This window comes from Tachysurus fulvidraco, chromosome 13, assembly GCF_022655615.1.
Source record: "Tachysurus fulvidraco isolate hzauxx_2018 chromosome 13, HZAU_PFXX_2.0, whole genome shotgun sequence".
NCBI classification, from domain to species: domain Eukaryota; kingdom Metazoa; phylum Chordata; class Actinopteri; order Siluriformes; family Bagridae; genus Tachysurus; species Tachysurus fulvidraco.
This window is the reverse complement of record NC_062530.1, coordinates 10,729,864-10,744,444: the sequence shown is the minus strand read 5'-3', so window position 1 is coordinate 10,744,444 and position 14,581 is coordinate 10,729,864. Positions and strand designations below refer to the sequence as shown.

The following is a 14,581-nucleotide window of genomic DNA, read 5'->3' as shown; positions in this document are numbered from 1 at the left end:
GGACTTGAACCCTGACCTTCTGATCAAGATCCCAGCGCCTTAACTGATAGAGAGAAGAGAGACTCCAATGATCTTCTCAGCTGTTCTCACTATCCACTGCAGGGTCTTGTGATCCGAGATGGTGCAATTACCAAACCAGACATTAATGCAGATGCTCAGAATGCTCTCAGTGGTCCCTCTGTAGATCATAGTCAGGGTGTGGGTAGGGAGATTTGCTTTCCCCAGACTTCGTAAGAACTAGAGACAATGCTGGGATTTAATGGTGATGGAGCTGGTGTTGAGTGACCAGGTGAAGTTCTCCACTAGATGAACACCAAGAAATCTGGTGCTCTTGATAATCTCTACAGAGGATCTGTTGATGTTCAGCGGAGAGTTGTCTCTCTGTGCTCTTCTGAAGTCAACATCCATCTTATTAGTTTTATCAACATTCAGAGACAGGTTGGCTCTACACCAGGCAGTTAGCTGTTGCACCTCCTCTCTGTATGCTGACTCGTCATTCTTGCTGATGAGACCCACCATAGTTGTGTCATCGGCGAACTTGATGATATGGTTCGATCTGTCGTGAGTCGGCAAGGTGAACAGCAGTGGACTGAGCACGCAGCCTTGAGGATCTCCAGTGCACAGTGCGGTGGTGCTGGAGATGGTGTTCCTGATCCTGACAGATTGATGTCTCCCAGTCAGGAAGTCCAGGATCCAGTTGCAGTTAGGTGTTCAGTCCCAGCAGACTCAGGTTCTCAATCAGGTGCTGAGGTATGATTGTGTTGAATGATGAACTAAAGTCTATGAACAGCATTTGTACATAAGTGTCTTTATTGTGAGGGTGCTAACTGAGTCTTGATGTCCCTCATGACGAGCTTCTCGAAGTATTTTTTACAATGGGTGTGACTGCGACGTGGCAGGACGTGGCAATACACCCATGACGAGGCAATACTCTATTTTAATTGCTATATTTTATTGTAAGAAGAGATTTCCTGATTTTGAAACTAGTTTGCTAGTTTTATTTTTAAGGGTGGCCCAACCAGTTATTAGGTTTGGGGGTAAGCACTTTTCCCCACAGGGCCATGTAGGTTTGGATTTTGTTTTCCCTTAATAATAAAAACCTTCATTTAAAAACTGCATGTTGTGTTTACTTGTGTTATCTTTGACAATATTTACATTTGTTTGATGATCTGAAAGATTAAAGTGTGACAAACACGCAAAAAAATAAATAGTCAGGAAGGGGCAAACACTTTTTTACACAACTGTATGTATTTAGGGGGTCACGGTGGCTTAATGGTTAGCACGTTTGCCTCAAACCTCCAGGGTTGGGGGTTCGATTCCCACCTCTGCCTTGTGTGTGTGTGGAGTTTGCATGTTCTCCTCGTGCCTCGGGGGTTTCCTCTGGGTAGTCCAGTTTCCTCCCCCGGTCCAAAGACCTGCATGGTAGGTTGATTGGCATCTCTGGAAAATTGTCTGTAGTGTGTGAGTGTGTGAGTGAATGAGAGTGTGTGTGCCCAATGAGGCTCCTCATGAACCGAGAAGTTCGGATAAGTGGTAGAAAATGAATGAATGAATGAATGAATGAATGAATGAATGAATGAATGAACGAATGTATTTAAGCACAAAAAATGAAAACAAAACCTCACGTAGCTTATTGAATTAAATGTGATATTTTAAAGTACTTTTTTTTTTTTTTTGTAAAATTTACTTAAATTATCTTTGTTTACAAGTTTAAAAAAAATCACTTTTTACAGTGTAGGAGCCATGTTTCATGTGGCTCAGCTTCGTTCTCATTTTCATTCATGTCTCAAGTTCATCATCTCTATTTCAAGTGTGAGCTCATTACCACTGTGCCATATTGCCTACTTCCATAATTCTTTAGACTGACGTATCTGAAGACACACAGACAAACTTTATTGCCACACAAGTCCTTGTATGAAACTAACAACAAAGGAGCTTTGGGTTTGATAGGACATCTGTTAGATAGATACTAACTAGACATGAATTCTACAGATTGGAATAAAAACTTCAAGCATTTAGTTCTAACATTTGTTCTAGTAAACAACTAAGGAGATAAATTTTAGCTTTAACATGGCTGGCATAGCTGTTGTAGGATGCAGCTTTGAAATCAAAAACACTATGTGGACATAAATAATTGTGGTTGGGACAAGACCTGAATGTTCTATTAATATCACTGAGATGAGCCCTAATATTGTGGGTGAAACCTTAAAATAGCTAATATTCTCCCATGGTCACTGACTACAACCCTATTGTGTTTGGAGCTCTGACCTTCTTGAAAAGGTGTGAGGTCTGGTTGAGGTGGCAAATGTCCTGGTAGTTCAGATAATAAAGAACATGCAGTAGCAGTTTATCAGCAGTACATAACTCACATATTCTGTATTCATATTTAATACTCATAATGTGTATTGTATCACATCTGCATTGTCTTGTATAGTCTGTATTATCTTGTTCATTATTGTGTCATTTATGTGTGTACTTTTGAGAGTCACAAACAGCTGGAACCAAATTCCTTGTGTGTGTCAACACACTTGGTGAATAAACCTGATTCTGATTCTGATCAGACAAACGCTCCAGATAATCAAACCTCCCTTCACACAAGCCAAGTGAATACTCCATTATCTTTGATCCAGACACTGCAATAATGTGTTCTAAATGCAACAACACAAACATTATCTAAAATAAAGGAACATATTTGCTCCTTTAGAAAGAGATATCATGATTAATAAAGTTTCAACAATGCTCAGTAATCATAGCTCATCTAGATGCTCCAGGTTTTTATTATTATTATTATTATTATTATTATTATTATTATTATTATTATTATTATTATTATTAGGGGTCAAGCCCCGAAGGGGCGTAGACACCTATTGTTATCGTTAGTGTTCTTATTATTCTTCCCCTCTGCCATTGAAGTCAATGGCAGCCTATAGAACCGTACGTAGGAAAGTTATGAAATTTGGCACACATATAGAGGCCAAGAGGTTATTATAGCAACTTTGGTATGTTTAGCTCAAACCCTCTAGCTACACCAGTCCAAACAAATTGGGGCAGTTTGGCACACAATATGTCTTGGGTGCTAATATCCGAATCAGAATCGGAATCAACACCACAGTGACACACACACAGACACACACACAGTTACTCACACACACACACACACACACACACACACACACACACACACACACACACACACACACACACACACACAGTTACTCACACACACACACACACACACACACACACACACACACACACACACACACACACACACACACGTTTCGTGTGTTTCGCAACGTTTCGTGACAGCGCCACCTAGTGGCCACGAGATTTTCACGTTAAGTCCAGTATTTTACGAATGCAATGCCATATCGCTACGAAACTTGGTATGGTTCATCAGCGACATGTTCTGAGCGCATCTGATCGGCTTGACCCCGGAATCGCTGCTTGCAGCTATATTTATTATTATTATTATTATTATTATTATTATTAGTAGTAGTAGTAGTAGTAGTAGTAGTAGTAGTAGTAGTACAAGGCAAAATTATACAAATCTGGTAGAATATAACAAAACAATAATATATTTAACTATAGACTATAAATATAACTATAAATAATATAGAACTATAGAAATGTAAAACCTATAGGCTACACATCACTACACAATTAAAGAAATGTATATTGGCAGTGTTGCCTACAGTATTACTTGCCATATTATATAGAGTTAAAGATGTATACAATAGGCATGCATGCATTGTTATTTTAGGCATGCATGCATTGCTGTTTTGTTGTTGTTTTTTTTGCTCATAATACCTCATATGTTTTCATATATGTTGTTGCATATGCTAATGCTACCTATCATTTCCCTTAAAGCAGTGGTCCCCAACCTTTTTTTCGCCGCGGACCTGTCAATGTTTGATAATTTTACCGCGGCCCGCTGGGGGGTGGGGGGTGGTAATTTTAATTTAATTGTATTTAAACATGCCCTTTTAACTCACTACAACGCTAAATCAATGAGAACCCTGAGCTTGTTTCTTTGCAATGAGACTGTTCCATCTGGGGTAACAGGAGACAATGACACCCGAAGTGTGTTGCTTATGTCCAGTTTATTCTGTTGTTTTGTTTTGGTTGCCGTCACTGCAGAAAACCCCACTTCATACAGATAGCATGTTGGAAATGACAATAGGGATTTAAGTGCTGTGGTGGCAATCTCAGGGTATTCCGCCATGACTTTAATCCAGAACACTGGCAGAGTTTCTAACTTTCTAACGACGTCTGTTCCGTGCTCATTTTTGCTAATCTGTGGGTTAAATTTGAGCAAACACAATATACACGTACACCAAGCACTGTTAAACATGACAAAGTACCGGTGAACAGAGAGAAGAGCGATACACACCTTCTCTCTCCACCAAAGCTACAACACCACTGCCGCTTGCAGCTGCTCAGCTCCAGACGTCACCTAAACCCGGCCCGATATTATGATATTTTGCGCATGCGCGGTATTGGTGCGGCTTTAGGTGAGGTCTCTCAGGTCCCGGTTAACCTCTCGTCCATGGAAAGTTGCACAAACCCGAGAGAAATACACCACAGTAAATAAAATGGAAATAATTTAATGTTCCTTCGGTGGCCCGGTACCATTTGGTCCACGGACCGGTACCGGTCCGTGTCCCGGGGGTTGGGGACCACTGCCTTAAAGCAAATATAATTACTGTATAAATCTTTCAGTATCAAAATCTATGTCTGCTTGGCTGTCTTACGCTGTAGTCTGTCATCATTTAGAAACTCATTATGTTTTCTTTCTCCAGGCAATGCTTTTTGCTTCATACGCAAAGAAATCTTCCACCACCTCCATATTACCTTCAAACAAAAACACAGATTAAATTAGTATAGACTACAAAAAAACACAGGTTATGGAATATTAAAACCATCATGTCCAAACGAATCACTTCTAGTTAATATGCTGCGCAAAGGTTGACCTTGTGTCAGCCCTATTGCCTCAAGCCAGCAACAGATGCACCCCATCACCACCACAATAGGGGTTTCATGAAAAGTAAACCAATTGAGAGGTGGGAGTGGACTTATTTACACTGCATACTCTGCAGTATCTTTATCAGATAAGTGAGAACTGGAGACAGGGTTTTGCAGGGATTTAAATTGCAGTTCCACTGTCATCCTCCAATATTTACCTTCTTTTTAATATTAAACCTCAACAAGAATTTCTCTCTGATACAAGAAATTTCTTCCCTCTTGGTCAAAGGCCTTTACTGAATTGAATTGAATTGAATGCCTTTATTGTCATTGTATTTTCCTGCATACAACGAAATTAGGAGCGCTGCTCCTGATTGGTGTAAGAAAAACAGATATATAACCACAGATGATAAATTTGACTACAAGACTGTACGGTACACTTTTACACATAAATACACCAAGTGATATTCACATTAAGCAGTCTGGATAAAGTGACCATTAAGTAAAGTGACCATTGATAGTAATAAAGTGAATATTTAGTAAAGTGACCATATATAATATTGCACGTTGGCCTTTCCATTGATATGCAGAGTATGTTTATACAAAGGTGTAATTTTAATTAAATGGATACTTGTAGAGATTTATGCAGATATAATTTAAATAAATAAATAAGTGTGCAAACAGCGGTATTGCAGATTGACTTGCAGCATATTGTCCAGATTGTATGTCTTGTATATTGCATGTTGAATAGCAGCAGCATATAGTGACATGACATAGGGCTAAGTATGGTGACCCATACTCAGAATTCGTTCTCTGCATTTGACCCATCCAAAGTGCACACACAGCAGTGAACACACACACACACACACACACACACACACACACACACACACACACACCCGGAGCAGTGGGCAGCCATTTATGCTTATGCTGCGGCACCCGGGGAGCGGTTGGGGGGTTCGGTGCCTTGCTCAAGGGCACCTCAGTCGTGGCCGGCCCGGGACTCAAACCCACAACCTTAGGATTACGCGTCAGACTCTCTAACCATTAGGCCACGACTTGCCCCAAATATATACAGAAGTGACTAGATAACAGAATAGTATGGTCCTGATAGCAAATGGGAAGAAACTGTTCTGTAAGCAGGCGGTTTTTGCTCATGATGATCTGTACCGCCTGCCTGAGGGCAGAAAATTAAACAGGTGATATCCTGGGTGGGATGTGTCCTTGATGATGTTTTTGGCCCTAGAGGGATAATGGGAGTGAGCGATGCTTTCCAGGGAGGGTAGTGGACAGCCAGTGATTTTTTGGGCTGTGTTGACTATTTCTGAAGGGCTGCTGCAGTGCAGCTGGAGTACCACACTGAAATGCAGTACACTAACACACTCTCTATTGGAGAACAGTAGAAGGACACCAGCAGCTTACTCTCTAGGTTGTTCTTCCTAAGCAATCTGAGGAAGTGCAGCCGTTGTGCCTTTTTGATGGTTGCTGAGGTGTTAGGTGTTAGTAGACCAAGACATGTTAGATATGTATACTCCAAGGAATTTGAAAGTGTTTACCCTTTCAACACATTCCCCATTGATGTAGACTGGGGCTGGTTCAGTGTGATGCCTCCTCTTTTGTTTTAAGAGGTGTTCAGGGACAAGTTATTTACAGAGCACCACTTCTCTAATTTACGGACTCCATCTCTGTAGGCTGATTCATCATCTCCTGAGATGAGTCCAATCACTGTGGTATCATCTGCAAATTTGATGACAGAGTTGGTGGGATGAGTGGGAGTACAGTCATACATGTATGTATACAGGGAGTAGAGTAGAGGGCTCAATACACAGCCTTGTGGAGAGCCGGTGCTGAGTGTGATGGTAGGGGAGAGGTGGGAGCCGAGCTTAACAGTTTGTGGGTGATTTGTGAGAAAGTCCTTTATCCATATGCAGATGGAGGGGGGGGGGGCAGTGCAGATAATGTATTGATTAGAATGTCTGTTTATTGATTAGAATGTCTATCAATCATCCCATCACATAACACCTACCAAGCTGAGAGCATGAAGGACAGTAGTTTCCATCAAATCCTAGACTTAAGATGTATAAACTGTGTGTATCAATCATTAACAAGCTACAAGATTGAACAGCCCTCCTGCCAGGACCGCACAATGGCACAGCAGATGTGCTGCCCAGGAGACTGGAAATGCATCCAAAGGTAGTGTCTGAGATCTGGATAAAGATTAAAAATTCACATTGACAAGGACCTCAAATTAAAATTTTATTTGTCACATACACAGACATGCAGTGAAATGCTTTAAGTTTTCGCATATCCCAGGTTATTATGAGCCTGGGGTCAGAGCGCAGGGTCAGCCATAGTATGGTGCCCCTGAAGCAGGTGAGGTTAAGGGTCTTAGTCTAGGACCCGATGTTGATGTCTCAGCAGCTTGTAGGCTTGAACCCCGACCTTCTGATCAGTAACCCCAAGCCTTAACCACTGAATTATCACATCCACTACTCTTCCCTGATACCAAGGCTTGTGGGGCAGGACAGCCAACTGAGACAGGACAGTTGGCCTCACCAACTACTGATAATTCCACTGCAAGACTGGTAGTTCCCAATGCTACTTTTGCTAGTGGTTGAAACACCATTGTGGATTCCTCCTTGAGCAGATTTGAGTGTTTACTAGAATGTTTTCCATTCAGAAACTGTGGTTGTATAAAACCATTTGCGATGCTCTGAGATCCTGCTCTGTGCCACCAAGTACACTGATGAATACACGGTTATGTCTTACAGTGTGTGCAGAACAGCGGAAAATGCATAGTGGCACTATGGGTAAAAAACAAAGTCACAGTTCCAGCACGGTGGTCCTAGAATACTGTGGTAGGCACTAAGAATTATAACTGACTTAAAAACACCATCCTCTAGAATGGTGAATGCGGAATCTTCTTTGACAGATGAGCTAAACACCTTTTATGCTTGCTTTGCAGCTGTTGCCAAAAGCACTAACATCAGTGCTAATTACTCTACAAGCAGCATGCAGGAGGAGAGAGCCAGAGAAGAAAACACATTCATCATCTCAGAGCATGGCGGCGTTCAGGAGAGTGAAAACCAGGAAGGCAGCAACCTCTCCTTAGAACAGTCACCATATGCTTTAAACAGTCCACTATAGTTCCTGTCCTGAAGAAACCTGCCTCAATGTTGCCTGCCAATAGTGATGAGGTGCTCCAAAGGACTTCATCACTTCTTCACTACCTGACACCCTGGACCCACTACAGTTTGCATACCGTCCCAACCACTCTACCGAGGATGCCATTGCACAATTTATTTACACAGCCCTTAGTCACCTTGACCAAAGGAAGTGGAGGTCCTGGGACTTCCTCTTTGTCGATAAATATTCAACTTTCTGATGAACAGACCACAAACAGTATGGGTGGGCAAACATGTCTCATCCTCCCTCACCTTCAGCACTGGTGCCCCCTAGGGTTGTGTTCTGAGTCCCCTGCTGTACTCACTGTACACATACGACCACTTCCAATTCTATCACCATCACAAGTTTGCTGACGACACAGTTGTGGTAGGCCTGATGGTAGGCCTAGATTAGATTAAAAACCTCAGAATTTGGTTGCAGGAGAACAATCTCTTCCTGAAAGTCAGTAAGACAAAGGAGTTGAAAGTGGAGGGAGTGGACAATTCCTGATATCTAGGTGTCCACATCATGTGGGATCTGTCATGGTCCTGTCACATCCACATTGAATTTCGTATTTGTGCACACACAAATTTCATTGTATTTAGATGCTTAAAGCACTCTTTACACACATGACAGAACACATTAAACTTGAAACTATACCTATACCAATTCCTATATCTAACAATCACGTTATTAACAGATATATTACTTCTCTTCATGTAAATTATGATATCTCTGTTTTTGTTACAGCAAGATGATAGAAATATTTATAGGGAGAAGACACCTGACCACTAATCTCAAAGAGTAACTCTGGCAACATGGACGCCATTTTGGATGCTACGGACAGTGGTTCCTATGCCAACAAGAACCGTCAATTTAACTGCCTGCTATCGAAAGTTATTTTTTTGGAATTATTCATGTTTATAAGATCGGATCATTCTGAACGTTACTAGTTTACATTATTGAGGGAAAACAAAATCCAAACCCACATATGGCCCTGTGTGGGGGGAACACCCCCCCCCCCCCAAAAAAAAAAAAAAAAAGGAAAAAAAAAGAAAAAAAAAAGAAATTCAGGAACAAATGAGAAAGATTGTAATTGAAATCGATCAGTCTGGAAAAGGTTATAAAGCCATTTCTAAAGCTTCGGGACTCCAGCGAACCACAGTAAGAGCCATTATCCACAAAAAAACATGGAACAGTGGTGAACCTTCGAAGGAGTGGCCAGCTGTACAAAATTAAAAGTGTGCAGCGATGACTCATCCAAGATGTCACAAAAGACCCCACAACAACATCCAAAGAACTGCAGGCCTCACTTGCCTCAGTTAAGGTCAGTATTCATGACTCCACCATAAGAAAGAGACTGGGCAAAAATGGCCTGCATGGCAGAGTTCCAAGATGAAAACTGCTACTCAGCAAAAAGAACATAAAGGATCCTCTCAGATTTGCTAGAAAACATCTTGATGATCCACAAGACTTTTGGGAAAATACTCTGCGGACTGACGAGACAAAAGTTTAACTTTTTGGAAGGTGTGTCCCATTACATCTTGTATAAAAGTAACACTGCATTTCAGGAAAAAAACAGCATACCAACAGTAAAATATGGTGGTGGTGGTAGTGTGATTGTCTGGGGCTGTTTTGCTGCTTCACATCCTGGAAGAATTGCTGTGATAAATGGAACCATGAATTCTGCTGTCTACCAAAAAATCCTGAAGGACAATGTGTGGCCATCTGTTCGTGACCTCAAGCTGAAGCGAACTTGGGTTCTGCACCAGGACAATGATCCAAAACACACCAGCAAGACCACCTCTGAATGGCTGAAGAAAAACAAAATGAAGACTTTGGAGTGGCCTAGTCAATGTCCTGACCTGAATCCTATTAAGATGCTGTGGCATGACCTTAAAAAGGTGGTTCATGCTCAAAAACCCTGCAATGTGGCTGAATTACAATAATTCCTCAAAGATGAGTGGACCAAAATTCCTCCACTGTACCAGACTCATTGCAAGTTATCGCAAACTCTTGATTACATTACATTTACATTTACAGCATTTGGCAGACGCCCTTATTCAGAGCGACGTACGAGTGCTTAAATCTCTAACATTGAATCTTTAATGCTAGCTCACTAGGTTACATACTTAAGATACTATGAGTTTAAAACATTTGTTCAAAGTTACAATGAAAAAGTGTCAAAGGTTGTGTGTTTTTTTGGGTTTTTTTTTTTAAATGCAAAAGATAAAGAAAGAAGTGCTAGTTGAAGTGTTTCCTGAATAAGTAGGTCTTTACATTTACATTTACAGCATTTGGCAGACGCCCTTATCCAGAGTGATGTACATAAGTGCTTAAATCTCTAACATTGAATACATTAATGCTGGTTCACTAGGTTACATACTTAAGATACCATAAGTTTAAAACATTTGTTCAAAGTTACAATTTTTTGTACACATTTGTACAAAGGTTTTTTTTAATGCAAAAGATAAGGAAAGAAGTGCTAGTTGAAGTGTTTCCTGAACAAGTAGGTCTTCAACCGCCGCTTGAAAATAGCCAGTGACTCAGCTGTCCGGACCTCTAGGGGAAGTTCGTTCCACCACCTTGGTGCCAGAACAGAGAAGAGTCTTGTAGTATACTTGCCTCTTACCCTGAGAGATGGTGGAACCAGTCGAGCAGTGCTGGTAGATCGGAGGGTGCAGGGTGCAGTGCGAGGAGTGATGAGGGGTTTGAGGTAAGATTACAGTTCTTGCTGCTAAGGGTGACCCAACCAGATGCAAGCAAGCACTTTTTCCCACAGGGCCATGTAGGTTTGGATTTTGTTTTCCCTTAATAATAAAAACCTTCATTTAAAAACTGCATGTTGGGTATACTTGTGTTATCTTTGAAAAACCTGATTTCTCAGAATCTGGTTTATTGGCCAAGTGTGTTGACACACACAAGGAATTTGGTTCCAGTTGTTGGTGACTCTCAAAAATAAAGACATAAATAACACTATAAATTATAACACATAACAATATAAACTATACAACATAAATAAGACTATACATAAATATCCCTTCTGGCTACAGAACTTTGCTTACTAAAACCAGACACAGGCAAAGCTTCTTTCCCCAGGCACTGATTAACCCTGATTAACAACTCACCATAATTATATTCCCTGCTTCATAGCATAAGTACTGCATTATCAGAACCGTCAGTCATCACATCATCCGTATATCTTACACACACTACTGCTGCTGCATATTGTACAAAAAGCATAATATTGCACAATACTGTTATTTGCACTTTCCACACTTTATGTACATAACTGATCAGTCATATATTCTGTATTCATATTTAATACTCATACTGTCTATTGTATCACATCAGTATTATCTTGTTTAGTATGGTGTTATTTATATCTGTACTTTTGAGAGAGTCACAAAGATTTAGCTTGGACTACACAAGACAAAAACAGACATACAAGACAAAATAAAATCGATTTTGTTTTAAATTCCCTGTCACACAAGAGTGTTTTGCAAAATATTTATTTATTTATTTATTTATTTATTTATGTATTTATATTTAATTTATATTTTTGCAAAACATATAACACACGATCATATGGAGATCAACATTAAGAAAACATTAAAATGTTTTGGAACAGAATTGCAGGTCGCTCAGCTGTTGAAGTGACGTCACAGACCCTCGTACTACGCCTGCGTGAAAACTGCGCGCATGCGTAGTTTAAATGGGGGTGGGGGTTTGATCGGATAGTGTACAGGGGTTTGGTCCCATTTCTACTGCCTATACATATAGGGACCTTATGTAGTGATGGAAGCCGTTATTTCGTGCCCTATGTAGTGCACTTGTATAGATAACAAGGTGGTATTCGAGATTTAACCCACGGTAATCTTAGTGGAGCTGCTGCAACTGTCTGTAACAGCAACTATACAACATTATACACACACAAAAAAACAACCAAAACAAACATATATAGGTAATAACACTGTTCACCAGCGTCTCAGGTATATAACGAGATTGTGCGACTGAAAGTTTGGTCAAACGTGTGTTAACGAAAGACAAACTGCGGATAAAACACGGTTTCTGTTTGTCATCTGTCGAAATCATGTTCCTGCTTTTAATGTTTGTGTGTCTGTGATGCAGAGAAGGTTCAGGGGCCATTTCTGTTTCTGTTAGACACACAATACACCACTTGGGTCGTTTCATAGCAACGTCGCTTAGTATTTCGAGGTTAAACGTAAAGTAAAACACACGTAAGTAAATGTAAAAGCTTGTGTGTGTGTGTGTGTGGTGGGCAGTTAGCGACCCGTCAGTGTGGTAGTAGTAATAATAATAATAATAATACTAATAATAAGGTCATGTTTAACGTTACATGATGTTCATTTTAAACTGTGACTTCATTTTGATTGACTGCCGAATTAAACGGCTGAAATATTCCTAGGTGTTAAACAAGAAATCCACACGAGCGTGTACAGTGTTCAAGTTATTTTGTCGTTAAAACCCAAAGCTAACCAGACTGCTAGCTCATCGCGTTAGCTTTGCATTAGTTTGTTTCCGTACTTAGCTTTAGCTTGCTTCGAGTCAGTCAAGGCTGCGCTCTAATATGCGCAGTCGCCTTCTAAACAGACCGCGGAATCGTATGCACAAGTACGCACTAGCTCGGCCCTGTGAGTAGGGCACAATTACGCGTACTAGAACACAGCCTTGGTCTTACACGCATACACTTCCACCAGTGTGTGTTTAATATTAGGTTAGCCTGCTTAAACCACATAGGCCAACCTCTTCAACAACGGTACGTATATTTTTCTCTTTATTTACACCCCGAAGTGACAATGTAAGACGATCCGACGTTATTTATTTATATATATATACACACACGCACATATATACATATAAGGTACAAACGAGCGAAATAGTATTGTTCTGTACTTCACATTAGATCAGTGAGCAGATTAGCAAGTTAATGTAGTTTAGCTCGCGCGATTATGAAAGGCTCGCTAGCTAGCTAACGACTAAATGCTAACACCTCGTCTAACATAAAAGATTCCGCGCTTCCGTTTTAAATCGGAACTTAGTTTGCTGCTCGTCGTGTGATTTACATTCTGTGACACCTTACGGATTCGTGCAGACGTTTATTTTCACGTATTTTCCCACAAAGCGACCGTTAGCTGTGAAGTTATTAGCCGTAGCGTAGCTTAACTGTCTGCGCGTCTGTGCTAAGTTTCCTGACTTCATCTTAGTGACATCGATGTTATTTTCTTTGTTTTCTTATATTCGTCAAGGACAGGCTTTGTATCATGTATTTATTAGGACTCTGTTGACACAAGTGTGGTGTGTGTGTGTGTGTGTACTAACTAGCCGAAGACGCCAGTGTGTGTGGGCCAGTGTAAGTAAAATATAAACTGTTATACCGAACATGATACGTAATGACCGTATAACCGTTTAACGGATTCTCCAGTCTAGTCGTTAAAACCGTTTAGTTCGGTGTTTTAACCATGACAAGCCATTTACATAGAGCTAAAATAAACAAAAGGCGACGATAATCGTTCAGGCCTAAAAAATGGCCTTGATCATTATGTCGCATTTGGATATCAGACGCAGTTCGGGGTTATTTATCAAGTCTGTAGTTAACCAGCGGTCGTTAATGAAACGTGCAGGTTTATTCAATCGGTTAGAAGTGTATTTCTCTGTTAAAAACACCACCAGGTCAAACCACGGTGACTGTAGCTTCTGTGAAACTATAGGGACGGTGATTGCTTTGATCGGACGGGAATCGTTTTAATAAACCGATTCCCGGTGTCTGCACTTCCGGGTTAAACCCGGAAGTGACGATATTTTTTTTCCTCTTCTTAAAACGAATTCATTCTTATGAACGCCAACACCACGGTTTTGTAGCTGCGTTAGTCGTTATTGTTTGTTTATTGTTGTTATTTCACCTTGTATTGCGCCGTACGGACTTGTACATGTGCTAAACTGACAAGGCACCATTTATAGACCATTAGTCATTTTATACGACGCTTTTAATGTGTGCTAGAAACTTTATTCTGTTCTATTCCAGCGATAAATGTTTCTCTGATTCGGAGAGACAGGAATAGAGTCACGTGATTGTGTTTATCTGTAAACTCGCACGTGCGTTATTTAGCGCACACACAAGGGGTTAATTTATTGACTAAACTGAGGGTTTGTTATTTTTCTAGTCATCTGCATCTGTGTGTAGAACACCAGCCTTGTCTTTAGTAGGTAAGGACACAATTAAACATACTCGCTCAGTCAGTTAGTAGCTAAACACACAGATTCACAAGTTTTAACATGTCAGAGTATTAAGATGTGTTAGCACACTAGGTTTGTTGTCAGATCAACCGTTAATCCACCAGGGATTCTTTTTACTATTACGAGTCCTTACGTATCGTAAAGCTCCACATGTAGTAGAATTTCTGTAGCCATGTTACAGCATCCTGTCCAA

The 14,581-nt window shown here is 40.6% G+C and overlaps 2 protein-coding genes across 8 annotated transcripts in view; one reads left to right on the top strand and one right to left on the bottom strand.

Moving 5' to 3' along the window:
- Positions 1-1,841: 1,841 nt before the first annotated feature.
- fbxo36a (F-box protein 36a) lies at positions 1,842-8,959 on the bottom strand. The gene is made up of 6 exons (XM_047822460.1): positions 8,859-8,959; positions 6,617-6,812; positions 4,755-4,854; positions 2,564-2,648; positions 2,269-2,374; positions 1,842-1,871 (listed from the first exon to the last, which is right to left on the bottom strand). Exons 1-6 carry the CDS (start codon positions 8,957-8,959, stop codon positions 1,842-1,844), a joined length of 618 nt encoding a protein of 205 aa, XP_047678416.1.
- Positions 8,960-11,985: 3,026 nt separating this feature from the next.
- trip12 (thyroid hormone receptor interactor 12) overlaps positions 11,986-14,581 on the top strand; it is a 42,331-nt gene continuing 39,735 nt past the window's right edge. Inside the window, exon 1 of one of the 7 annotated variants that reach the window (XM_047821997.1) lies at positions 11,986-12,094. The gene's annotated coding sequence lies outside the window, so the exon portion shown is untranslated. Of the gene's footprint in view, positions 12,123-12,254; positions 12,372-12,740; positions 12,911-13,144; positions 13,505-13,969; positions 14,359-14,581 lie in introns of those variants that run through there. The other 6 variants (XM_047821995.1, XM_047821998.1, XM_047821993.1 and 3 more) reach the window with 6 other exon arrangements.

Excerpts from the sequence above, each read along its gene's own strand:
- fbxo36a (XM_047822460.1), bottom strand. The coding sequence starts at position 8,959 with ATGGCGTCCATGTTGCCAGAGTTACTCTTTGAGATTAGTGGTCAGGTG. Across the intron at positions 6,813-8,858 it reads GTAACAAAAACAGAGATATC|CACCGGCTCTCCACAAGGCT; the intron begins ATAATTTACATG and ends CATCACACTCAG. Across the intron at positions 4,855-6,616 it reads AATTAGAGAAGTGGTGCTCT|GTAATATGGAGGTGGTGGAA; the intron begins GTAAATAACTTG and ends TTTTGTTTGAAG.